This window comes from Panicum virgatum, chromosome 9N (genome assembly GCF_016808335.1).
Source record: "Panicum virgatum strain AP13 chromosome 9N, P.virgatum_v5, whole genome shotgun sequence".
Classification (NCBI taxonomy): Eukaryota; Viridiplantae; Streptophyta; class Magnoliopsida; order Poales; family Poaceae; genus Panicum; species Panicum virgatum.
The window spans coordinates 62,390,995-62,418,220 of record NC_053153.1 but is presented as its reverse complement, the minus strand read 5'-3'; the positions used below and the strand labels follow the sequence as shown (position 1 = coordinate 62,418,220).

Genomic DNA, 27,226 nt, shown 5'->3' with positions numbered 1-27,226 from the left:
AGTAGAGCAATAAAAGCTTTCTATAGAGATGTAGATAGATCGCAGCAGGGGTGGAGGCAGCCTATGAGCACCTCCAATGTTTTCCCTATATTGTACTGCAACCAGATTTTTCATGTAATAAATTGGCGAAAGTTCAGTACCCCGTAGCAACCGTTTGTACTGCGTAGTCAGCGTGTTGCTTGCTTCAGGAGTAAATCCTGAAAATTGCTCCTTACGGAGGAATGTTTTGATGCATGGTCTCCGGCGGAGAGTCTTTGCTTGGTTCCAAGTCTCTGATGGCATGACGAGTCGACAGGTACTTTCGCCATGAAGCTCCGGCCGGTATGTTTGCCAGTTTTCGCCGTGGAAGTTGGAACCTGCAGGTGTCTGTCCGGCGTAGCAGGTGCAACGCGCATCAGTACACCTTTGGAAAGTCAGGAAAAGGCACGAAACCATGTCGAAAAGAAAAGGAGTCGATCGGCACGGATTGTGGAAGCAATGGCAGAATCGTGCAAGGAGAATCAAAAACCTACTAGCACGCATGCATGCTCGAACGGAAATGTGTCGAAAGCGAGCGGTCTACGGAAAGGCAAAACGGAAAACACCGACCCACTACGATCGTATCGTACCCAATCATCTGACAAACTTGACATGCATACACGAAAACACTAGACAAATATTAATAGCACAAGTATTTGTAAACATGGTAATAATTAACAACCTCACAAGTCAACCACAACTCTCAATCCCACACATAAAGATAGAACATTGAACAAATTCACAGCCACGACACGACCACACTTCACACATAGTAGTGCAAAGGAGAGAATCTCATAGACAAATAGTTTAATTTGTTCCACATATAGAATAAAACAAAAGTCTCAAACAGGATGTGGGTTTGGGCTTAAAAAACGGGATATTTCGAATTTGTGAAAACGGGATATCCCGATCAAATATGGGAAATACGAAACGATCGGGATACAGGGCAAACCGTTTTCGACCCGTTTTCGAATTTGACATCCCCGTATTTCGTATTTATTCCGAATTTGTCTACCTTCCCCAATTAGTAGTGATCTTACCCCACAGCCAACACCTTACTTATCTTTAAAAGACCTAAATGGGGGGCGATTTCTGCCCCCACATTGCGCCACGTAGGCTGAAATATATCGGCCGTCGGATCGCGCATGAGTGGCTCGGATTGATCCAACATATGGGCCCCACCGTGGGCCTCGTAGGACCCAACAATGTGGGTCCCACAAGTGGGCCTCACTGTGGACCCACGTGACCCACAAGTGGGCCCCACTGTGGACTCATGGGACCCACAAGTGGGTTAAGGGCCCACGGCATATGGGCCCCACCGTGGGCCCCGTAGGACCCAACAATATGGGTCCCACAAGTGGGCCCCACTGTGGACTCATGGGACCCACAAGTGGGTTAAGGGCCCCACCGTGGGCCCTGTAGGACCCAACAATGTGGGTCCCACAAGTGGGCCCCACTGTGGATCCACGTGACCCACAAGTGGGCCCCACTGTGGACTCACGGGACCCACAAGTGGGTTATGGGCCCCACCGTGGTCCCCGTAGGACCCAACACTGTGGGTCCCACAAGTGGGCCCCATTGTGGACCCACAGGACCCACAAATGGGCCCACTGTGGACTCATGGGACCCACAAGTGGGTCCCACCGTATGTGGGGCCCACAGAACTAATTATATGTGGGGCCTACTACAGTTTTAAAAAAAACCTCTGAACTCTGATGAAATTAATTCGCACTCTATCTACGTCGCTCCACATAAAATCCTATGAGCTTTGGTGAAATCAATTTACCTCCACGAATAACAAATCTACAGAAAACACCCAAGACTTCTACAAAACCAACCCGCTTAATGTATATCGTTGACGGGTTAAATCGCCTCACACATTTACACACTGCATAATGGGCTATAACACTGCCCATAATAGAATATACTAAGGGGGTGGGGGATTTTTGCCCCCACATTGCGCCACATAAGCTGAAATATCTCGGCTGTCGGATCGCGCGTGAATGGCTCGGATTGATCCAACATATGGGTCCCACATATGGGCCCCACCGTGGGCCCCGTAGGACCCTAGTGGGCCCCACTGTGGACTCACGGGACCCACAAGTGGGCCCCACCGTATGTGTGGCCCACAGAACCAATTATATATGGGGCCTACTACGGTTTAAAAAAAATCCTCTGGAATCTAATAAAATCAATTCGCACTCTATCTTCGTCGCCCCACATAAAACCCTATGAGCTTTGGTGAAATCAATTTGCACTCCACGAACAACAAATCCACAGAAAACACACCAAGACTTCTACAGAACCAACCCGCTTAATTTATATCGTTGACGGGTTAAATCGCCTCACACATTTACACACTGCATAATGGGCTATAACACTGCCTATAATAGAATATACCAGATAATCCCTACCTTTGGAAAAAAAACATAGTAACTTTATTGTCAATTATACTCAACTCATTTATATAGTCCAGCCCACACTCAGTTAATTTCAGCCTACACTTCATTTTATAAAAAACTCCTTGAACTTTATCAAAATTAATATATAGTCCAGTCCACACTCAGTTAATTCATAAATACCATTTATTCAAGCCACCTCTTCAGCAATTTTACGAGAACTCTCTCGATCCAACTACCTCTCAGGTAAGTTTATGACAACCAACCCACGATCCATGCATTTTTTACAAATCCAAGCTCTACAGCAATTAACCCATGCTCCATAGACTTTTAAAAAAAACCCTAAACTTCCTAAAAATGTACTCACACCCAAAACTTTGCAAAAAAGGCTCCCAAAATCATGACGATCAACCCGCGGCCCCTACATTCTAACTAAGTAATAATACACTTAAGTTTCTATAAATTAATCCATAGCCTAAAATTTCGTGAAAAACATTTCCAGCCTTCGTACCAATCACTGGGCTACAGGTTATGGCGCGGCGTTGCCGCACCAGTCTTTCTAGTTATTACCTTATCAAGTCATCATCATTCATCAGTCAGGCACACTGCACACCCAGCCGACCAAACCAGTTTTGCTAGCTCGCACCATGATCATGATGTCCCCAGTCCATTAGTCCAACCCGTGTTGTCACGCATGATATGTATCTTGGAAGCAGAGCAAGCAAGCAAAATCCGGCCGGTCCCTTCGCCGTCAGGCATGCCAAGCGCACAGAAAAGAAACCGGACAGAGAGAGACCCATCCGGTGCTCGCAAGCAGCTGCGAAGCATGCATGCATCTCCTATGACCCTGGCTCCCTGCTTAACGCGTGCAAAAAAGGCTATCTCATTCTCGGTGGGTCGATCCATGTCGTCGAGGAGTGCAAGCAAACCAACAGCGCCGACCGGGAAACGGATGCACGGCACCATCCTTTCAAGCAACCGTTTCCAGCTCTGCTCCCCCGTCTCGGCTCGTACACAAGATCATGTCATGTCACGCGCTGCCAGTGCCAGCATCGATCCGATGATACCAAGCAAAGCAGCCCTGCTGGCCTATAAATCACCGGCGCCATTCGACCCGGTCGCCACGGAACACCGATCGCCGGAAGCTAACAAATCGGCACAGACTAGCAGCAACTGCATGCTACGCAGCCAGCAGCAGCTACTAGCTAGCAGCAGCACCGGCACCGAGGAGGACGGACCGAGACCGACGATGGCGTCGCCGCCGGCGCGGGGCGTGAGCGTGAGCGTGGCGGACCGCGCGCTGCGCGGCGTGGCGGACCTGATCAAGCTGCTCCCGAGCGGCACGGTGTTCCTGTTCCAGTTCCTGACCCCGCTGGTCACCAACAACGGGCACTGCGCGGCGGCCAACAAGGCGCTGAGCGGGCTCCTCGTGGCGCTCTGCGGCGGGTTCTGCGCCTTCTCCTCCTTCACCGACAGCTACGTGGGCGCGGACGGGCGCGTGTACTACGGCGTGGTGACCCGGCGCGGCCTGCGCACCTTCTCCCCGGACCCGGACGCGGCCGCCCGGGACCTGTCGGCGTACCGGCTCCGCGCGGGGGACTTCGTCCACGCCGCGCTGTCGCTGCTGGTGTTCGCCACCATCGCGCTGCTGGACGCCGACACCGTGGCGTGCCTGTACCCGGCGCTCGAGGCCAACGAGCGCACCATGATGGCCGTGCTCCCGCCCGTCGTCGGCGCCGCCGCCGGGTACGTGTTCATGGTGTTCCCGAACAACCGCCACGGCATCGGCTACCAGCCCACGCGCGCCACCGAGGACTTCGAGCGCAAGTACTAGGCTACTAGCCCCAGCCGAGCCGACTAACTATTGGTTGCTTCGATCGCTGCGTGCGATGTTGTGTATACTTGTGGGCATGCTTCGTGTGTCATGTGTGCTGTGTCAGCGTGTGATCGACTGTCTGGGGTCTAAAAGTCGGGACTCGAGGAGTCCGGGTGCTGTGTCGTCTCCCTGATCTTTGATTTTTTTTATCAGGTTTGTTTGTATACTGGTTGACTGGTTTTCGCGGCAAGCTCCTCGTGTCAGTACAGTCACTGCATTATTCTTATCCAGATATTCGAAGACTGCTGCTTCCCTCGCCAACTCCCTGCTGACTATTGCTTGCTTACGACTGACCCGTTCCGTCAGGTCTTGCTTTTACTTGCTTCCACTCAACGCCTCGCTTCCGCTTCTGGACTACTCGAGCGACCCGCGGCGCACAGTGTTTATGCAATGGCAGATGTTGCGGGGTGGGTGACGCACGCCACCTACATTTTTTTCTCTAAATGATGAAATAGGCTGGAGGGCTGCTGATTATATTAAAAAATAAATAAATTGAAAATAGACGTAGCAACCAACAATAATATCGGATGACGTTGTTAAATTCAACTCATCTTGACATCCCGTAAGATTAGAACGGCCGTGTTTGGTTCCAGTAAGATTATATTAAAAAACAAATAAATTGAAATTACAAAACAACAACAATAATATTGGATGATTTTGTTAAATTCGACTAATCTTGACATCCCGTCGGATTAGAACGTATTCCCGCCGCACAATATATACCGCTCAATTTGACATCAATTGGATTGGAACGTCAATACATGACTCACGACATCTTCATTCCACCGCAGCTCAAATCCACCGCAAAGGGTCTCTTCAACATGCAAGGCTACCGTTTCCACTGGAACACTACCATCGGCCATCGCGGCACGCGACCTATATCTGCACCTGTAGCAGGTGCGGAGCCAGACCTTAAAAGCACCAGGGGGCATATTAGTAAGGACCCAACTAATACGGATGGCTGTGTTTTAACCTCTCCTTACAACACATCCAAATTTAGAAAGTGTTGTCGCTACAAACTTACCTCCTTACAAACAAATTATTAGAACCAATCCACCACTTCTCTCGAACTTTCTAGGCTCTACAGTTCAAACAGGCAACTCGAGAGGCGATTTCGTCTCCTCCGCCGATTCATCGATCTCCTCGCCTCTGCCGCCCTTGCTGGCAACAAAGGAGCAGAGGAATCGACTGAATCAACAGCGGGTCTATCTTTCCCCCTTTGTATATTAGCAATATAGTAGGGTAGGTTGTCCCGGTGTAAGGTAGATAGCTGCAGGTGCTTTTGGTACTTTGAAAAACGTTGGAGGGTGGAGCGACATTGGATCTGGCGTCGGCATTGGTGAATCCGAAGCTCCCTCCTCCGGTGGTGGTGCAAGGAGAATAAAGTCCCTCTTCACTGGAAATTGCAAGGACGACGCCTCTGTCGACCTTTTCTATCTTCCAGCCTTGACGTTTGCATCCCACCCTCATCTCTGCTGCCAGCGTCTCCGTCGGGCTTGAGAGGTTTGTCTACCAACTTGTGAAATTGGGTTGGTTTTAGCTCCTACCTCTTCTAGTGGTTTACTTCCCCTTTTGGATGCCCTGTTATTTGGCGGGGCGAGGTGGTTCCTAGTTGAAGCGTCAGACCCCTCGATCTCCAGCGAGGAGATGGCTACTACTACTAGCCAGCATGCTAGCCCTGGGTGTCCAGCTACTACAACACACATCGGTGCTTCCGATGTGCGACTCTTCATGCCACTCAAAAACTTTAAAATTCCTGCATCGGGTAGGTGGCCGGCTTCATTGTGGTCTGCTCCAATCGCGATGAGGAAGACCGAGGAGTTTCTTGCAAGGATTTGGATGTAATTTTGTTTCTCTCAGGGATGTCTTTGTAATTTTTGGGATGTAAACCATCTGAAATATAGACCCGGTTTCAAAAAAAAAACCTATCTCCTTACGATGAATCCTAACTAGAAAATTAAGCTTTGATTGGGCCACGTCATCCGAAATTTCTCGGCTGTCCGTTCCCATGCTAACGATCAGATTCAGCCCCTGCCTCGCATCCACCGTTCAGCTGCAGCTTCCTCGTGCTATTCTAGAGCCATCACAATCTCCCCCGAATCCGGCGAGGAGACGTCACTAGCGGCGTAACATCGATAAGCCGAGCTCCCCCGCTGCAGCCTTGCACTCGAACCTGCCGCCCTTGCCTGCACAATCTACGCTGAAGCCAGTGCCGCGGTCGTCGTCATGTGCGGTAATCTCCGGCGCGTCACGGCTGCCCCCGACACCACGCCCGAGCACCCACTGCTTGCTCTGCTCTGCTCATCTCGACACCTCCGATACTGCGCCTGAGCACCCGCTGCTTGCTCTGCTCTGCTCGCTCCACCGCCACCCTCTTCCCCACGACATCGGCCTCCTGCTCCACCACGCTCCCCGCCGCGGCACCTGGCACGCAAGACGGTCGTTGACAGGGGCGGAGCCAGGAATTTGTTTTTCTCATTATTAGAGGAGGCCAACCATACTAAATTATATAAAAATTTAATCAAAATTCAAATATTCCATATAAATTTGGGGACCATGGGGCAGGCCCCTGCCCGCCCCCCCTGTCTACGCCCCTGGTCGCCGACGCGCCTAGCAGGGCCTCAAGCACATACAACCATGCACCCAGATGACCAGCGCATCTGTTGCCCACCCGAGCAGAGCCTCCCCATGACCGTGACGACTCCGACGAGCTATGGCGGCGGCCAGCCCGTGGCGAGCTGCTACGCCGCCATGACCGCTCCCTGCCCGTGCCTGCTGCCACTTTTTCCGCAAGTGCCGCTGACGACAAGACGGCAACAGGGTGCAGGTCAGAGGTGGCTGCCCATGAGATAAACTCTTTCATGCTGATCATCATTTCGTTACTTGTTTCCTCATTCATACGACCATGTTGATCAATGGTGTGGAAGCCAAGAAATTGAGTGTAAGACCTTGATAAATTTGTACAAGTAGCGGTTGCCTCAAGCACTGAAAGCTGATGCCAATTTGAAGAAGACTGTACTGTGCATGACATCTCAATTCAAGAGCAATACAGAACCGTTTCATCAGTACTATAAAGAAACTAGTAAAAGATGGCCGCTGGCCGGAAACCAGAAAAGGATAAAGGTATTACTAAATTTGCGGGTAATCTTGAAGCCACGATGTGATGACAACTCATAAGATTGGGGCCCTAGAGATGTGGAAGCAAAGGAAGTCTCAGGTAGAGCAAAATATTAGGATTTGTTTGGCAGAGCTCCGGCTCCTCTAGTGGAGCGGCTTCTCTAGTGGAGCTGGAGCCATTTTACAAAATGTTTGGCAAAACAACTGCTCCAAATTATTGAAAATACATAGAAAAGATAGAATGTCCATTATACCTTTCCTTCTCCATTTTCTTTTTTCTTTTTCTTTTTTCCCTTCCTTCTCTTTCCTCCTTATCCCTTCCCCTCCCGTCACTTCTCTTTCCTCCTGCTCCCCAACGCCACCGGCCGTCCTAGCCCCATCCTCTCCACACCGTCGGCCGCCTCGGGCCGGTGCTCCAGCGCCGCCCGCCTCGGGCCCGTGCTCCCGCACCGCCTCGAGCCCGCTCCCCCATGGGCGCAGCTGCAGCCTGAAGGCCACGCCAACACCGGCCAGGAGCTGAGCTCGCCGATGGAGCCGGAGACTGAGTGCCTCCATGCCGGGCCACCACCTCCCGCCGGCCCCTACTCGCGGCCGCTGCAGGCCACCTCCTCCCATGGCTGCCATCGGGCACCTCCTCCCCATGGACCGCGCGCCCCTATGATTGTCGTCGGCCAGCCACCTCCTCCCTATGGACCGTGCCCCGGCGAGCCCCACCTAGGGGCAGGGCTGGCAAAGGGCATGGAGGAGCCATGGGAGCCTGACGGAGCCACGATTACCTGACTCCGCCTTGCCCTATCCGCTCCAGTGAGCACGATTCCAGGGGCTCCAAGGTGCTCCAAGGTTGGAGCCCTCGCTGAAAATAGCATTTGGGAGGGCTCCAGCAGAAGCCGGTTTTGGAGCCGGAGCTGAAGCCCTCCCAAATAGACCCTTATTATCTCTGTTGGCCTATAGAAAATGGTTGTCAGAGCTTCCACGTAGCTATCAATGTAAGTGAACCGTAATGGAGGTAGATATACGCACCAAAGAGATGGAAATATTATTAGATTTGCTGTTGGTGAAGACACATGTCACTCTCTACAAAGATGGTCTTACTGATCCTGGAGGATGGAGAGGTAAAAGTCTTGTCCCTTCTATTCTAATAATATGCGCTTTGGAAGCTTCTGACAGCAATATGAGCTTTTCCTCTAAGAAGGGCACTAGAAAACTATAGAGTCAATTCCCTCTAGCCATTGAAAAATGCAGCCCATCCTTTATATGCTATTGGAAATTACCATATTCCTTATATGCCATCGTTTACATTTTTTCAACCCCCACATACCATTGCCGTCAAAATGTACTGACAGATCTATTAAAAGGTATGGTGACAAGACACCAGGTTTTTCCCGCTAACACTATTAGCGTGGCCTGTCAGCGCCTAGCGCCCATGCTGCTTGCTCCCGCCACCCAGTATCCGCGCATCTGGTTTAGGAGAACGGCTAAGATCTACTCTGCACGTTGAGTAAACCACACCTACTAATTAATTCTCTTGCGCTTTCATCCTCGCTTCGCGCAAAAAAATTGATCCGGAATTAACAGTTTCCTACAGCCAGCTATTTAAGTTGGCTCACCCACGGATCGGAAAGCAAGGTGGTGCTAAACCAGCAGCTCCCGACGTGCTACAGGTTTTTTGCGTGAACAGTGCCCGAGCTACAGTACCGCGAACTCGGCAACAATGCGGCCCAGCCCGTTTGGCGCTACAGTACTATGGTGCTACAGTACCAGTCTACAGCCCACGCGAAAGTGGCTTGCAGCCCACTTAGCTCGTTGGGCCGATTTCTTTGGGCTGTTACATACACCCACCCTAAAGGATTCGACGTCCTCGTCGAACAGCGGAGCCAACTTACCCCGTATGGGACAAAGGAGCAGAATCTCCTCTCTTGGCCACGTTCCATACGTCTAGTGCTAATGGTCCCATGTGCCACGTCCGTGCGTCCAAAGGAGCAGGATCTCCTCTCTTGGCCACGTTCCATACGTCTAGTGCTAATGGTCCCATGTGCCACGTCCGTGCGTCCAGTGCCAACGGTCCCTGTGCGACGTCTGTGCCTCGCACACGCCCATCAACATGCCGGTGGCATCTGCGCCCCCATGCGCCCGTGCTCATGCCCGCGCACTTCTGCCCGTATGTGGCGTGAAACCGCGAGAGTCGGCTCTGATACCACTGTAACGACCTGGCTTAGGAGAACGGCTAAGATCTACTCTGCACGTTGAGTAAACTACACCTACTAATTAATTCTCTTACGCTTTCGTCCTCGCTTCGCGCAAAAAGATCGATCCGGAATTAACAGTTTCCTACAGCCAGCTATTTAAGTTGGCTCACCCACCGATCGGAAAGCAAGGTGGTGCTAAACCAGCTGCTCCCGATGTGCTACAGTGTTTTTCTTGTGAACAGTACCCCGCAAACTCAGCCAACAACGCGGCCCAACCCGTTTGTCGCTACAGTACTACGGTGCTACAGTACCGGTCTACAGCCCACGCGAAAGTGGCTTGCAGCCCACTTAGCTCGTTGGGCCGATTTCTTTGGGCTGTTACACCAGCTCCGCCCAGTAGTCGCGCGGTGGCGGATCTAGAATAATTCTTAGGAGGGGCTATCTTCTACCTCTAAACAGCTTTAGCCTCTCCTCGCATTGTACTCATTGCAAAAAATTATAGGGGAGGCTTAGGAGGGGCTCCATGGATCCAGAGGCAGTAGGAGGGGCTGGAGCCCCTCTAGACCCACCGCTGGATCCGCCCCTGGTTGCGCCCAGCGCCCAACGTCCAGCGAGATCTAGGGTTCGGCGGTTGGTGGGATCCTTCGCGAGATTGGCATTGGGATGGGAGGGTGGAAGAGCGCTCAAGAAAAAACTAGTGGAGGAGGGGTATTCTTGTCTTCTCACCGTACCTTTTAACAAGTCTGTTAGTGCATTTTGACGGCAATAACATGTAGTGCATGCGAAAATATAAACAATGACATAGAAGTGATATGGATGGTCTGTATTTGATGAGGACATCGCCACGCTGGACATGCACGAACCGGCCTCATCTCTAAGTTACAAGTCGACTCCAACTCGGTTTTCACGTTCATCTCGGATTCAGCCAACACCTCTGCATGGTTTCTTGATCTCCTCCACTGTGTCGATTAGTTTTTTGGAATCGAGTTCTCGAACCCCTCTTTGATTCGCTTCATTCATATTTGCAATATCAGATTGCGTGTTTACATCTTCTTGTTTGTGTTCTTCGATTCGCTTGCAGGAAAAGCCTTCTCGGCGAGATCAATCAAGTTGTGCTTGGTTGATAACCAACGGAGCAGTGGTGTAATGGTTGCTTGACTTTGAATCGTGCTGATTAGAAGCCGGATCGCCAACGTCACACACTCCACCAATCGAATTTACCTCTACCTCTCGGAAGATCGGGCCTAGTCCTCATCAAGTGGTATCAGATTTCAGGTTTCCCGTGAGGTATTACCCTTCGTTTTTCCCTTTAGATTCATTTCGTGTCACTGTCCTAGAGTCCACAAAAACCCTACAAAAATATCACTATCCTAGATCCGTTTTAGCCTTTGTAATTTCGTTTCAGATTCGCTTTGTTGAGTTTGTGTCCGTGGTCGAGTCTTGTTGCTGGTTTAGTGTGTTCGTAGTCGTAGTTCAATCGCCCGTTGCAGTTTGTTTGTTTCCGCTGCTATCCCATCCACTTTTACCCAAACAACAAGTCGATTCACCCCATTACTCGACTTTCCCTCGCTAGCCGCCTTGCGTGAACTCTCGCCGCGCCAGCCCTAGATAGGTTGCAAACCGCCTTGTTTTTTTCGCCTTGCATCACAGCCTTTCTTGATTTCATCTGGCGATACCTATTGCTGCATATACTAGGGATACTTTGCCCTAGCTGAGACGCTTTGCTCAGTCGCTTTGTGTGCCCGGGATAGGGAAGCTTTGCCTTAACCGCCGCCAGCCAATCTGCCGAGTTGTGCCATTGGAAACGCGTAACTTGAGTTACCTTCGGTAAAACAGGTATAACTTTTCGCTCGGTGCTCTGTTTTTGCTCAATTTTTTATAGCAGAGAGAAGACGAAATTCTGTACATACAATAAAACTGCAACACCATTTGGAGCCGATCTCAAAAAATTCAAAAAAATTCGGGAAGAAAGAGTTTTGAGGCTTCCAAGTGATTTTCCAGTTTTTCAGAAACGCTCCTGATTTTCTGTAGGCCACATCCCACCTCTGTTTAAGATGCAAATTTTTGTGGTTGGAGCTTGTGTTACATCTGTTTGGAGAAAAATAAAAAAAATAGTTGAAAAATAAGAAATCTTGATTCCTACTAGTCGCGGAGGTTTTTCGGGGAAAAGATTAAAAACAAGTGCATAGAGTGATGTTTTGCTTGTTCTTTGAGCTTTATCCACAGTTTTTTGTTCCAACTTGTTGTGCTACGCCTAGGACACATCTTAGCCAGCAATTGTAACTTGTACTTTGGATACTTATTGAACTTTGGTAATCTGCATTTGTTATTTGCTACTCCTTGCTACATATTGTGCCTGTCCTCACAGCTCCACATATACTTCGATCAGTACAGGTTCATCTTGCAATTATTACACCCAGCTCAACAACAGATTGTACCATCCTATTTGGCTTTGGTAAGAACACTTGCAAGACGGTAGTAAGCCACTTGAGATTTTGCTCTCCACTTTCACCATCACCCAGTACTTGTTAGTTGATAGGGATAATACCTTGGTATTGTCTTTTGCTGTCTTCTAACCATGATAGGGTCAGGTAAAGGAGGGGAGTCCCCTACAGACTTCAATGAATGCGTCTCCAAGAATGAACTTAAGAAACTTGTTGATGACCAGCGCACCTACATCGACGAGAAGTTCAATGAGATGATGTGCAGTATCAATGGAGTTGTCACACGCCTTGAGCATATTGAACAATATCCCCCTCGACAGCGACACCGATGCCACCCTCCTGATGGTGATGAGGACGAGGATGAGGATGCCGTCCTTGATGATGATGAGGATCGTGATGCGTACCGTCTTCGGCGCAATCGTCAAGGTATGGGAGGTAATCATAATCGTGGTAACAATGATTCTTTTGCTAAAACTAAATTTACCATGATTCCTTTTGCTGGTACTGCTGATCTTGAGGCTTATTTAGATTGGGAACTCACTGTTGAACAAAAGTTTAATTCTCATTTGGTTCCTGCTGAGCATAGAGTTAGACTTGCTACTAGTGAATTTACTAGTTTTGTCTTGTTTTGGTGGAATGATCTTTGCAATGCTGGTAATGCTGCTGATGTGCCTCAAACTTGGCCAATGCTGGTAATGCTGCTGATGTGCCTCAAACTTGAAACAACGCATGAAGTATCGCTTTGTTCCTCCTTATTACTAGCGCGATCTATGTTTAAAATTGCAAAATTTAAAACAAGGTGATAAAGGAGTAGAGGAATATTATCAGGAATTGCTTATTGGTCTAGCACGTTGTGGTATTCGTGAGGATGATGATGATACTGTTGGTGGAGAGTGTCTCCGGAACGGACGAACACAACAACAGTAATGGACAACGCGGAAATCTAGTATTAAGGTGCTCTTTTTTCGATTTCCCCCAATCCCCTCAACGAACATTACACAGGGTATTTATAGGCGGCATTACACATTCAATGTACAATTACTCTATTGCACCCCTACAATGGTAATATTCTCGGAATATTCCAGATGCGAGCGTAATTTGCCCGTCACAATTTGAGTGCGCCACAGCTCAGCAGCGGGACCCACGCCGACCCCGGCATCTTCGCCGTTCCCGACGAAGCTCCTGGACCCGCTGCTAAGTACTCTGCGAGACTCGTGTCACCAAGTCTTCGCTCCTCTCCGTCTTTTTGCTCGTGGAACAGCGAAGACGGAACACCTCCGCGATAGCTCCTGGCGTCAGCTTCAGTGTTCCGGGTGCCGCGTCTTCGCTTCCTGACCCGAAGACGCGCGAAGATGGGTCACCTTATGCTGGCTGTCGGCTTCGGCTCGCCCTTGACTCCTTGTCTTCGTGTTTCTCCGGCGATCTGACCGAAGGTGGTGACCCCAACAGTAGCCCCTCGGAGCCTCGTCCCGATCTCCGTTAGGGGCGCGGCTTCGACCCTGTGGACGCCGTCGACGTCCCGAAGCGCCACCCTTCGGGCTGGGCGCCGCGCTGGTTGTCGTCGAAGCGCAGTCCGTGTTCACCTGTAAAGAAGTTGTGCCCCCGTCGAAGAAGCCAAATTTTTCGCTTTCGTAACCGTTAGTTCGCGCGCAGGATGGTGGATTAGAAATTTGGCGGGAGAAATTGCGTTGGCGCGAAGACATGAAAAGACCGTAAAGCCCTCGAAGCCTCGTAATCCTAAACGCGCCGCGCGGGGCATTGGCGTCTTTTCATCTCGCACGCGGTGAATTTTCGCGCTTGCCGTTTTGCCTATAAATAGTGGCCCTGTTACTCTTCATTTTACTTTTCACCGCCCCTGCTTCCCTGCCTCTTCGCTTCTCGATTCACGAAGGCCCTCTCAGAGCTCGAGAGTGGAGTTCTCAGAACACTCGGAAACTTCAGAAATGGCGCCGAAGAGGAATCAACCGGGAGATCCGACAACCACAGTCCTCGGTTTGTCCAAGATGACTTCCTCCCTCCTCGATGACCTGGCACGTCGGGGCTTCGTCTCTGCTGACGATGTCCGTGCTCCACCGACGGGCGAGATTTCTGCACATCCCCGCGCCGATGAGGTGGTGGTCTTCCGTGATTTGTTTACCGCTGGCCTTCAGATGCCCTTGGACCCTGTGGTAGTGGATATTTTTCATTTGTTCAGAGTGTACTTGCATCATATGACACCTACTTCGGTGGTTCGGTTAATTCTGTATATGTGGCAGGCGAAGACCTGTCGCCTAACTCCGAGCGCTGAAGGCTTCGCTCGTGCCTTCCGAGTGCATTACCAGCCGAAGAAAATTTCAGTGGAATCGACCGGAGGTGCGGAGATATCAGCTGTTCCTCAGTACGGGTGTTATACCTTCGCATTTCACAAAAATCTTCCCAGCCCGGTCACGGCGAGCAAGAACAAATGGGCAAACGACTGGTCCTCGTACTGGTTCTACCATAAGGTTACTTTGGACTCCGTCACGAGGACCCATCCTCTCGTCGTCGACCATATCTCTGATCTTGGCGACGTTCCGAAGGCCTCCTCCAATGTCCGCACCGAAGATGAAGCTCTTCTCGCCCTTCTTCGAAAACTGTCGAAGACCTTTAGCACCCGCGACCTCGTCGAAGAATTCGTCGCATGTGGCTATTTTCCAGTCAAGGCCGGCTGGAGCGTCTCCTCCTGGTTAGCCGAAGACCGCTGGATCGAGGGTATTCCGGTACCTGACTTCGCGACCGTTTTCAACCTTCAGAGCGACCGTGAGTTTTCGAACCTGATCTCATTAAGGAGGTGCAATGCTTCGTGTTTTTGCTTACAGCTGTTGCTACCTCGACGATGCAGGGGTGGACCCTGCTGTCATCGAGTCCCGGGCCGATGAGTTGATCGGGTCGGTGTCGAAGGACGAGTACAAAGCCCTCGCCGGCCATCTTGGTGGGGCCCGACGGAACCGGGTGTTCCACGCGCTGGGCCTCTCGGCTGCTCCTCGATCGGCAGAGTTGAAGCTTGCCGAAGGTCATGGCGGCCCGGAGAAGGCAAAGGCTCTTGAGAAAGCAAAGCGGAAAAAATCTTCTTCGTCCGCGGAGCCAAAAAAAGAGAAGCCGGCTGCTCGATACCATTCTGCAGCAATCTCCTCTGTGGAACAAGGGGGAACCGAAGATGGCGGAAGTGCGGACAGCAATCGTCCTCCTCCGGAGGCGACACCTCTTGACATCCCTCAGGTGGCGGTGCCCCTGAAGGCGGTCCGTCCCGCCCTGGATCTCGAGTTCAGCACTGCCCAGGAGAGCGAAGACGAGGGGCACGTCGAGGAGGTCAACATTGTGGCTGACTCCCCCCGCCGCTTATCCCCTCTCGCGCAGCCCCTACCACCGGCGATGGGGCCGAAGTGTCTTCTAGAAGAAGGGGGGAAACTGCATCCTCGTCCCGGAATACTGCATCCCCCTCCGAGGCGAAGCAAAACGGCAGCGAAGCTTCATCGAGCTCGTCGGACGGCAGTAGTTTCTTTGTCCGTGATGCTGATCCCGAAGCTACTGCTGTGGAACTTGGTGTGAAGCACACCGCTGTGCTTCTTGGCGGGAAGATTGTGAAATCTCTTTGTTTTGAGAGCCGGGACCGCGAACGTGAGCTTCTGGCCGCGGCAGGCGACTCCTTCTGCTTTCCCCTCATGGAAAAGGACTTGATGGGGAGCGGGGTAAACAACATCTTGGAGAGTGCCCAAGATTTATCGCTGAAGGCCTTCGTGGCTGCGCGGTGTGCTGCTCGGCAACTGGCAGCCGAAAACAGTTCAAAAACTGATGTCGCCGACCTGGAGGCGAAGGTGGCGTCTCTGGAGAAAGAGAAAGCAGAGCTGGAGACGCGCCTCGCCAGATCTGCCGAGGAGAAAACAACCCTCACCACGGAGCTCCTCGCGTCCGCTGAACGAGCGGTGAGAGCCGAGGACGCCGCCAAGGCTGCGAAGTTGCTTGCGGAAGATGCCGCGAAGCGCCGAGATACAATGCAACAGCGGCTTTGCACCTTCAAGGTGGCAATAAAGACTGGGTCGGAAAAGCTGCAGGAAGAACTGCCTGACCTCCTCGCCCGCTATGGGCTTGTGGCTCCGGATATGTTCCCGGAGGGCGCCGACTCCATTGGCCTGGGCTCCTTCTTCCAGTGGCTTCGAGCATGCGTCGCCATGCTGGATTGTGGGGCTCACTTTCACGAAGACATCAGCGCCATGGTCGCCGTCCGTACGCTCAGCGCCGCCGTGTACAGCCTCTTCCCCTCTGAAGCTGGTCAGGCTAGCGTTGTGACGAAGGCTCAACTTCGTTCCCTTCGCGACCCCTCCTTCCGCTGGCCAGGCAAGGATACTGTCAACCCGGACGCGCTCCCTGCTTTGGTGAAGAACATTGCTGTCAGCTTCATGGAGCGGTTTTTCAAAGGTGAAGGTCGTGCCCTTGTTCAGCGCAAAGTCGAGCGGATGAAGAACCAGGTGACTTTCGTTTATCTATTACTATGTTGATTCCTTGACGGAGAACTTGCTGACTTCTGAACTCCAATCTTTCAGCTACAGTCTAAAGCTGACGCTATTGCGGAGCCCATTCTCCAAGAGGCTGTGCCCGCAGAAGAGAGACCTGGCGGCGAGGATACGACCGGCGACAACGGGCGCAGCGGTGCTGATGCAGCCCTAGGGCTTCAAGACCAGACGAGGGCGTCCTCTTCCCGTCCTCCGGTTGGCGAGGTGCGAGGGTCGCAGTAGGCTGTTGTATAGGGTGTCAGTTGTAATACTTATTTTTGTACTCTAACACCTTCGGTGCCTGCGCAGGACCCTGCGTTGGCCCCTGCGCAAGCGGCCGAAGACGTTGCTCCTCACCGGCTGAATTGGGGGAACTTTTATGTTGCTGGTGCGTCTTGGACGAAGTTCCATATTTGTTATCCTACGGTTTCATTTGAAGCATTTTGGGCGAATAGGGCGTGTGTGTATGATCGCCGGAACAAACAAGCGAAGCGTTTTTTTGCCGATTTTCAGCGTGATCTGGCGAAACACGCGAGGATCCTTGCTAACCGCAGGCTTCGTCATGAAATAAGACAGATTCTTGACACCGATAGGCCGTATAGTTCTCCGGCTGGTCTGCGCGAGCCGAAGCCGGAGCCAGTGGACGAAGAGCCCCTGGCACCTCACGAATTTATGTATCGATGCAAAGGCATCTTCGCCAAGAGCTCTAGTTGATGTGCGTTGCCCTCGGTTTCAGGGGGCGACTTTGAAAAGTTTCTTCGGCGGACGGCCGAAGAGATAATAGATGTGGCGGTTCGAGACGTGATATCCGAGGTGGACCGCCTGGTCTTCGAAGAAGAGGCCTCAGATGTGAACATGTGATTTGTTTCTTCGTGCTTTCACACGAAGTGTAATTTCGCTTTGTACCAATATGTACTTTGTAACTTACTTCGTCTCTTCGGGCGACGTGTATCTTCGCGGTGTAACAAACATGTAATTTGTAGTTTATTTCATGTCCTCGGGCGAAGTGTATCTTCGTGGTGTAACAACATGTAATTTGTAATTTATTATATTGTCAGGCGTTTCAACCTTCGATTGTGCACACGTGTGTTTTGCGAAGCGCCACCCCCCCTTTTGCACGGGAGAGGTTACTCGTTTTTTTTGGCTGTTTATCTTCACTGGCGTCGTGCGTCTTGTTTGCGAAGCGCCACCCCCCCTTCGCTCGACTGGCGGGGATGATGAACTCCGGCTTCTTATTGATTGCTGCATGCCTGCGGGGACTAGTTCCGTCGCTTCGGCGACAGGGCTTTCCACCCGTCGCTCTGGCGGCGGGATTTTTGTTAGGGGACCTTCGGCTCTTTAGCCGTAGAGGTTCGCGCCTAGCCTTCGGCTTTCGCGCGACAGGACTTTCCACCCGTCGCTCCGGCGACGGGATTTTTGTTAGGGGACTTTCAGCTCTTTAGCCGGAGAGGTTCGCGCCTAGCCTTCAGCTTTCGCGCGACAGGACTTTCCACCCGTCGCTCCAGCGACGGGATTTTTGTTTTCTGGGAAGTGGAGCTAAGGGGAGCGAATACCTCAATTGGGTTTGCTCCTCATGCTCACTTCTTTCAAGCGTTAACGGCTTGTTTTCCGCGCCAATGACTCCCCTCTTCGCGTTGATGAAGAGGGATAGATGCTTTGGCGCCTTTGTAACGCGCTCGTTTGTTGGGGGCCTTGTTTATATTTCACAAGGGGTTACATAGGGTTCCGCCTCGTTAAAAACCTCACACCTCCGGCGCCCGAGTGGACACTCGAAAGCTTCCCCCGTGAGGAAAAGAGTACGGGCCCTTTGGTACATTGTGCTAATTTACAGGAGAAAAGGAGAAAATTTATTCTACGAGCCCCTTCGGTTATTTCCCTCAGGTGGCTTTTACACACTTCCCTACACGACTTCCCTACACGTAGTATCTCTGTAGCATGTCCTTGTTCCATGAATATGGGTCTTCGGTGCCTTCTAGCGTGCGGAGTCTGCAAGCCTCTAGTCTTGCCATCGATGCGACGATAAACAGGCCTTCCCACTTGCTGTACATCTTCCCTTTCTGCTTGGCCTTCGGTATTCTTCGAAGCACCAAGTCACCCTCTCTGATATTCCTGGGCTTCACCTTCTTATTCCTCCACCTTCGCGTTTCGTCTTGGTATTTACCCAAGTTGATTGCTGCTTGTATCTTAACAGCTTCGATTGTGTCAATTGAGGGCTTGATGTCTTCTTCGATGTTTTCTGCTCCTTCGGCTGTTCTCCAGGATTTGAGCTTTATTTCCTCAGGTGTTACGGCTTCTTCGCCGTATAGGAGCTTGAACGGTGTGAACTTTGTGGTCCTAGACTCTATCGTGTTATGAGACCACATGACCCTCGGCAGTTCGTCCACCCATTTTCCCTTCGGCAGCTCAGTGATGTTTTTCTTGATGCCTGCAAAGATGATGCCGTTGGCCCTTTCCACCGCGCCGTTGGACTGCGGGTGGTAAACCGATGCGAAACATAAGTTTGTGCCAAGTTGTGTGGTGAATTGTCTGAAAGTTGCGCAATCGAACTGTTTGCCATTGTCCACTGTGACCTCCTTCGGAACGCCGAAGCGACAGACGATGTTCTGCTAGAAAAATTTTTGCAGGGCTCCTGCTGTGATGTCCCTGAGTGCTTTGGCTTCGACCCATTTGGAGAAGTATTCCACCGCTACAGCGGCGTACTTGTAGTTTCCTGGAGCCGTGGGCAATGGTCCGACTATGTCAATTCCCCATCGCGCGATGGGCCACACCGGGGGTAGTATCTGCACCTCGTCGGGTGGGAATTTGCTGTAGGGGGCATGCTTTTGACAATTTGGGCACGTGCGAACCACCTCGTGAGCATCTGCCACGGCCGATGGCCAATAGAAACCTTCACGGAAAGCTTTGCCGACCAGGGCCCTCGTCGCGATGTGCGAGGAACACATCCCTACATGTATCTCTTCAAGCAGCTGTTTTCCCTCTTCGCGTGAGATGCACCTTAAGAGTGGTGCGCAGACTCCCCCTCAATATAACTCTTCACCTATGATTCTGTAGTTTCTCGCTCGAAGTGCCATTCTTTTTTCTTCCTTCTCATCCTCCGGGACAAAGTGTCCGCGAAGATAGGCCATTATGGCGGCCCTCCAGTCTTCGCTGGTTATGGCATTGATGAATTTAGCTTGTTCTTCGGCACAATTTACGGAGGCCTGCTTTAATGTTTCGAAGAAAACCTCTGGCGGTAATGGATCAAACTGTTCTGCTGCCTTCGCCAGTTGATCAGCTTGCTTATTTTTTGTTCTGGAGAAACTACGGATGCTGAATCCGAGGAAGTGTTTCTCCATGCTTCGCACCGCTGCCAAGTATTTTGCCAGCTCTGGCTTGAGAGTCCTGTTGGATTTGTTTATTTGACCTGTGATCAACTCTGAATCGGATATGATAGTCAGTCTTTGTGCGCCCAGTGCCCTTGCTTTGCGAAGACCTGGGAGAAGGCCTTCGTATTCTGCTACATTATTTGTGCACCCGGTGAAGTCAAGCCTGACTGCGTACTTCAGCTGTGTACCCGAAGGTGCTGTAAGAACTGCCGAGGCCCCTGCTCCGTCTCTCTGGTAAGCCCCATCACACTCAAGTTGCCATATTGCTTCTATTTTCGGCTGCTCTTGCGAAGGTGCGACTGGTGTCCAGTCTGCGATGAAATCTGCCAAGACCTGTGACTTGATTGCTGATCTGGAGACGAAGTCAATGGTGTGCTCGGCTAGTTGCGTAGCCCATTTGCCTATCCTGCCGGAGGATTCTCTGTTCTCAAACATATCCCGAAGTGGGAAAGATGTTGGAACCTTGATTTTGTGGCTCTGGAAGTAGTAACGCAGCTTGCGTGATGCCATGACCACCGCATATGCCATCTTCTCCATTTTTGAGTATAGCAACTTTGACCCGTTTAGGGCTTCAGAGACGAAGTATATGGGCAACTGGGTTAATGCCCCTTCGACCATATGCTCTTCGACAAGGGCGGCACTGACGGCTGCGCCTGATGTGGAGATGTATAACAACAACTCCGCCTTCTCGGAAGGGCTGGACATGACAGCCAACTTCTCGATATACTGTTTGAGGTCTTCGAAGGCCTTCGCCTGTTCTTCGCCCCATTCGAAGTTGCCTGATCCTTTCAGCGCCTTGAAAAATGGTAGGCACTTCTCAGCTGATTTTGATATGAATCGATTAAGCGAAGCCAACCTGCCCGTCAACTTCTGTATCCCCTTTCTGGTGGTCAGTGGCTTCATCCGCCTGATTGCTTCTATCTTCTCCAGATTTGCCTCTATTCCCCTTTCTGTTATCATGCATCCCAATAATTTTCCTCGTCGGACTCCGAAGACGCACTTCTCCAGGTTTAGCTTCAAGCCATGGCGGCGAAGGTTCGCGAATGTTTCGCAAAGATCTTGGATATGGTCCTCCCTCCTCTTGCTTCGAACAACGACATCATCGACATACGCGGAGATATTCCTTCCCAGTTGATCTCCCAGTACCTTCTTGATCATTCTATTGAAAGTGCATCCTGCGTTGCGGAGGCCCTCCGGCATTCTCACGTAGCAATATGTCCCGAAGGGGGTAGTGAAGCTGGTCTTCTCTTCGTCCGCCTTGTTCATGAATATCTGGTGATAACCTGAGAAACAGTCCAACATACTGAGCATCTCCGAACAAACTGCTGCATCGACCAAGGTGTCAATTCGCGGCAGTGGGTATTCGTCCTTCGGGCACGCCTTGTTCAGGATTGTGAAGTCAATGCACATTCGCCACTTCCCGTTCTTCTTTGGTACCATTACAACGTTTGCTAGCCATTCTGGGTACTGGACTTCGCGAATGACGCCCGCGTCCAGCAACTTTTGTACCTCGGCTTGAGCCGCTTTCTGCCTTTCTTCGGACATTGATCTTTGGCCCTGCTTTACGGGTTTCACCTTCGGACTCACCCTGAGCTCATGCTCGATGACTTCTCGACTGACCCCTCGCAGATCCAAAGAGGACCAAGCAAACACATCTTGATTGTTGCGGAGAAATTGTATAAGCCTGGCCTCTTCAAGCCCTTTTCCGATGATCACCATTTGATCAGGCACATCTTCGCACAAGGGCACCTTCTTCGTATGTTCCGCTGGGGATACACCCCCTAGCTTCTCAGGCTCTTCGCAATTTTCACCATTATTGACCTCTTTTAGTGCTTCAATGACATGGACGTTCTTGTCTGAGGTTGATGCGTTGTCCTCGCACATTCTTGCTTCTTCTTGGTTTCCGAAGACTGTGATAATTGCTCCGGCCATGGGTAGCTTCATGCATAGGTACGACTGATGAATTACTGCTGCGAATTTGACCAAGGTGTTGCGACCGAAGATGGCGTTGTAGGGATAGTTGATGTCGACCACGTCGAAGGTGATTGCTTCAGTTCTCTGTCCTGCACCTTCACCAAACGTTACGTTGAGCTCTATCTTTCCAAGAGCTTCGATTCTCTTGCCTCCGAACCCAATGAGTGGATACTGTGACTTCTTCAGCGCTACTTCGGTGAACCCCATTTTGACGAAACACTGCCAGATGAGGATATCTGCCGAACTCCCGTTGTCCACCAAGATTCTCCCTACATCATTCCCCGCGAAGTGCACTGAATTCTTGCCAATGTTCGCCCTTATGACGAGGGGGTCATTATGTGGGTAGTGCTGCAGCCGAAGGTCTGCCTGCGTGAAAGTTATTGGGACATGCGACCAAGTTGTCCGGAAGCATCTGCCCTCGCTGACGTGGGAGACTGTTCTGAAATATTCTTTCCGCTGCTTCTTTGTCTCATGGACTGGTTCGTTGGATCCTCCGGAGATGGCATTGATGATGTTGACCCTGCTGCCCGAAGGTGTGTCGATTGCTCGCTCGGGGATCTGCCCCGGCTCTAGTTTTGGCGGTGGAGGTAAATTTGTTGTGTCGCAAGAGAGCGGTGTTGTGCTTCTGGACCATGACTGATTGTACTGTGGTGGTGGTAGCATTGGAAATGATTGTTGCGGAGGTGGTGCATATGGCAGTGGGTTATAATTGAAGACCGGGTACGACACCGGCCAATTCGGTGTAGGAGCCCAAGTATTTGCCATTGTCGAAGATTGAGGCGGTATATGCGAGGTATGATTGACTGGTTTTGCTGGCTGGGAATTCTGCCGGTCAAACTCCTCTTTCCTTTCAATTGCGAAGGGGCACTCATTTGTCCAGTGGCCTTTGTCCTTGCCGTGGAAGAAACAGAACGGAATTTTCTCCCTTCGACCACCGCTGTCCCTTCGGCCTTTGTTTTGTCGGTCTTCGCGATGGTGACGATCATCGAGGTTGGATCTTTCTTCGTGTCGGTCCCTTTCGCCATTGCCCTTGTGACGGTGTCTGTCCTCTCGGGGTCCCTCTTCAGATACGTTGTTCACTGTTCTTTTCTGCCTCGGCTCATCGGCGTGCCATGGTTTCGAATGGGACCTCTCGCTGCTTCGCGATTTCTTCTGCTCGTTCTTTTCCTCGAGCCTTCTCCTCTTCGCCCGATCGGATATGCAATATTCTTGCATTATCTCGAACAGTTTCGTGACTGTCTTTGGCTTACGCCGGGATATGTATTCCCCGCATGGTCCCAGGTTGATCCCCTTCACCACCGAATCGATGATGCTCTGGTTGGCAACATTGGGTGCTCTTGCGCGAAGCTTCATGACACTCCGGAGATATTCTTGCAAGGTCATGCTTCCTTTGCTTAGATCGTGGAAGTCGCAAGATGTGACTTCGTCGGGCCTTACGGCGCGGAAGCTTGAACATAACTCAATGCGAAGCTGCTTCCAAGACAGAATGGTTCCCGGGGGGATGTTTGCATACCAGCGCTGCGCCAAGCCCTTCAATGCGAGGACGAGCGCCTTCGCCTTACATGCGGTGCCTCCTCCTGATGCTTCGATGGTGGCTTCGTACTTGAGGAGGAACTATTCGGGGTCTGACTCCCCATCGAACTGAGGCAATATTACTGGGTTAAGACGGTGAGGCCACTGTACCTCCTCCAGCTCTTCGGACAATGGTGATATCCTGTGATGGCTTCTTCGGAAACACTCTTCACCGTCTGACTCAGAATGATCAGAGATCTCTTCGATCGGCATGAACTTCTGGCGGGACCTCGGTGGTTCTTGCTGTCGCGGGTTGGCCATGACTGCCTCCCTCTGGGGTGGTCTTGGTGGAGCCTGCAATTGCTCCAGCTACAGCCTCTGGGCACGGAGCTTCTCCTGCATCGCCTTGCAGCGAAGCTCCTCCTCCCTCAACTTGTTGTACTGCTCTTGACGCTCTGCTTTGGTGAGCATGGTCTACTTCCCCTTCGCCCTTGTCATCACTTGTGGCTCCGACGGTCCTGACTCCAATGCCTGCTGCAGAACCCTTCGTGCCTCTTCGATGCGAGCGTCGATACGACGCATCGCAGCGATGTCTTCGGCTGTGACGCCGATGTCCAGAAGGTTGACTTCAAGCTGGCCATCTGCGAGGGCCTTGACGGAGACGCCGTCGCTGCTAGCCCCGTTCGCCTGTGTTGCTGCCGCTTCGCCCTGCGTGGGCGCCAAACTGTTGGTGGAGAGTGTCTCCGGAACGGACGAACACAACAACAGTAATGGACAACGTGGAAATCTAGTATTAAGGTGCTCTTTTTTCGATTTCCCCCAATCCCCTCAACGAACATTACACAGGGTATTTATAGGCGGCGTTACACATTCAATGTACAATTACTCTATTGCACCCCTACAACGGTAATATTCTCGGAATATTCCAGATGCGAGCGTAATTTGCCCGTCACAATTTGAGTGCGCCACAGCTCAGCAGCGGGACCCACGCCGACCCCGGCATCTTCGCCGTTCCCGACGAAGCTCCTGGACCCGCTGCTAAGTACTCTGCGAGACTCGTGTCACCAAGTCTTCGCTCCTCTCCGTCTTCTTGCTCGTGGAACAGCGAAGACGGAACACCTCCACGATAGCTCCTGGCGTCAGCTTCAGTGTTTCGGGTGCCGCGTCTTCGCTTCCTGACCCGAAGATGCGCGAAGATGGGTCACCTTATGCTGGCTGTCGGCTTCGGCTCGCCCTTGACTCCTTGTCTTCGCATACCTCCGGCGATCTGACCGAAGGTGGTGACCCCAACAGATACTAGTGCTAGGTTCTTTAGTGGTTTAAATCGTGATATACAGGATATTCTTGATTACAAAGATTGGACTCGTTTTTCCCATAGTACCATCTTGCTCTTAAGGCAGAATGGGAAGTACAAGGACGCCGCATTGTCCAACATTCTTTCAGGTCCAACACTGGGATATCGTTTTAGCAGCATTCCGACGTTGAGAAGCCCAAGGCGCCTGTTGCTAAGCCACCAGCAACACCACCAGCTCCTGCGCCGGCTTCTGAGGTAAGCAATGTGTTTACTGTGCAGGCCCAACAACACAAGAAGCATGCTACGCTTGAAAGGGGGTCTTCGAGTAGATCATCTACAAACATCGTGTGCCACCGCTGCAAGGGAATGGGACATGTCATGAAGGATTGTCCAAGTACTCGAGCTTTCATCGCCGCACCTGATGGTAATGGATATGTAAGTGCTAGCGACGTTGAGGATGAATTGGTTCTTGTAGCTAACTTTGTTGCAGATTCGGAGGACGAGGGTGAGGCAATTGATTCTGCGGCAGCGACAAAGGACCTTCCTAGTCTTCTTGTGCAATGTGTGCTGACTTCTAAAGCGGAACATGAGGATGAGGAGAAAATCCAACGCAAGAATTTGTTCCACATGTTTCTCCAAGTTAAGGATTGCCGTGTTCTCACCATAATCGATAGCGGAAGTTGCAGCAACTTGGTGAGTTCAGATTTGATCAAGAGGTTTGGTTTTCCCAGTCGTTCTATTCCTCAGCTTTACTACCTTGAATGGTTCAACACTAGTGGTAAGACTAAGGTAACTAAATCAGCACGCATACACTTTTCGGTTGGTTTTTATCATGACTATGCTGATTTTGATGTTGTACCTATGCAATCATCTTCATTATTGTTAGGACGACCATGTGAATTTGATAATGATGTTGCACACCATGGTAGAACTAATACATACACTTTCATGCATAAGAACAAAAAGATTACTTTGCTTCCTTTATCCCCAGCTGATATTAGGAAACATTTTAATGAGTTTGCTGCAAATGATAAGAAAACACCTCCTAGTAATGACTCTTGTGATGCTCAAACTAATGGAATTAAATTGAAGGATGGTGTTTATATTGCTACTACATCTACTGCTGCTGCGTTATATGATAACTCTGATGCACCTTGTTATACAATGCTTTGTCGGGATATGTGTGCAGCAGCACCGTCCAAATTAAACCGGCTTAAATGCACTAACCATCATTTTAATACTTAATCAAGTTACTGTGCACTTAAAACGGTGTAACCTGACAGGCTGTCGGGTAAAATCCCGATTAAACTACTGTACTCCAGGATCACAATTGCACTTAGACCCGTACGAAGACGAGCACAGGTGTTACCAGCATACAGAAATCTTCAAATTAATTTACAACACAGGTTTTACATAAAAGGTTTAAATACAAACAACAGAGTTCAAACACACACAGCGGAAGTTTAAAACTGAGTTCGAAATACAATACGATAGCTACGACGACGATAAAAGGTGAGCTCCACATCCTGCCCACCGATGTGACGCCAACCTGCCCAATCTTCACGGGGAAGACGGGGCCCACTCGACGGTCCAACCTGGAGGGAGTGGCTGTCCAATCCAGGACGCACAGACCTCCTCGAAGTCCGCCGGGACACAACCTGCTCAGAGGGGTTACAACAACAACCCTGAGTATACTAATACTCAGCAAGGCTTACCCGTCTCTGGGTATACTTAGCCCATTACCTAGACATGCAAGGCTTTTTGGTTCTGGAGTTCTTTTGCTGAAAAGCCGCTAGAAGTGAATCCTTATTTTCAATATTTTAGCTCCATTTAGTATACCAAGTATTACTAAGTTCGCCTATTCATCTAAAACACACATGGTAGATTATTTAATCTTCAGAACAAACAGGTAAGGCATTCCATCGCTACCTTTCAATACTTATTCCACTTCTTACTACGATGTGACGCAGTGACCAAGGTTCTCTTAACCGAGAGAGACGGCGAATCGATCCGATTTAACCTTGCAAGGTGGACCTAACTCACACGACACATGTGAGCCCCGCCGGGCCATGCGCGTCAACTGTTTCCACATTACCACGGCATCTGAACTACGCCTGCTAAAACCCAGGTGATGGGCCCCTCGCGGTGAACTCCCGGAGAACCCGGAGGCGGCATCCTATCCAACACCCGCCAACTCCCACGCCCAGCGTAGCATGGCGGAATTCAAATCACCGCTGTAATGTGGTACACAGCTTACCGGTTTCGACTACCTCCTACTTCCGGTATGTGGTTAGTACTGTTCAAACTCGGTCATCAGGGCCAACAACGGTACGGTCCTCAATCGACACAGGCGGGAGTTCATTTTCTCACCTAAACCAACTCATTCCCGCCCGGTCTCCAATTCTTTTACTCATCAACGCATTTTCAAGCCAAAGGTAAGGGATCAAGATCCTAAACTCGCGAGTGACAGCAATCACTCGACTTCTACCGAAATCCTATTTAGCAAAGCATTTCTATCGACACCTGCATACTA

At 50.9% G+C, this 27,226-nt stretch overlaps 2 protein-coding genes across 2 annotated transcripts; one reads left to right on the top strand and one right to left on the bottom strand.

Annotated features, from left to right (window-relative positions):
• Positions 1-3,482: 3,482 nt before the first annotated feature.
• LOC120687182 (protein DMP2-like) lies at positions 3,483-4,519 on the top strand. Its single transcript, XM_039969170.1, has one exon. The coding sequence runs from the start codon at positions 3,595-3,597 to the stop codon at positions 4,249-4,251; it is 657 nt and encodes a 218-aa protein (XP_039825104.1). The 5' UTR covers positions 3,483-3,594; the 3' UTR covers positions 4,252-4,519.
• Positions 4,520-19,568: 15,049 nt separating this feature from the next.
• LOC120689231 lies at positions 19,569-22,652 on the bottom strand. Its single transcript, XM_039971545.1, has one exon. It carries the CDS (start codon positions 22,650-22,652, stop codon positions 19,569-19,571), a length of 3,084 nt encoding a protein of 1,027 aa, XP_039827479.1.
• Positions 22,653-27,226: the final 4,574 nt, after the last annotated feature.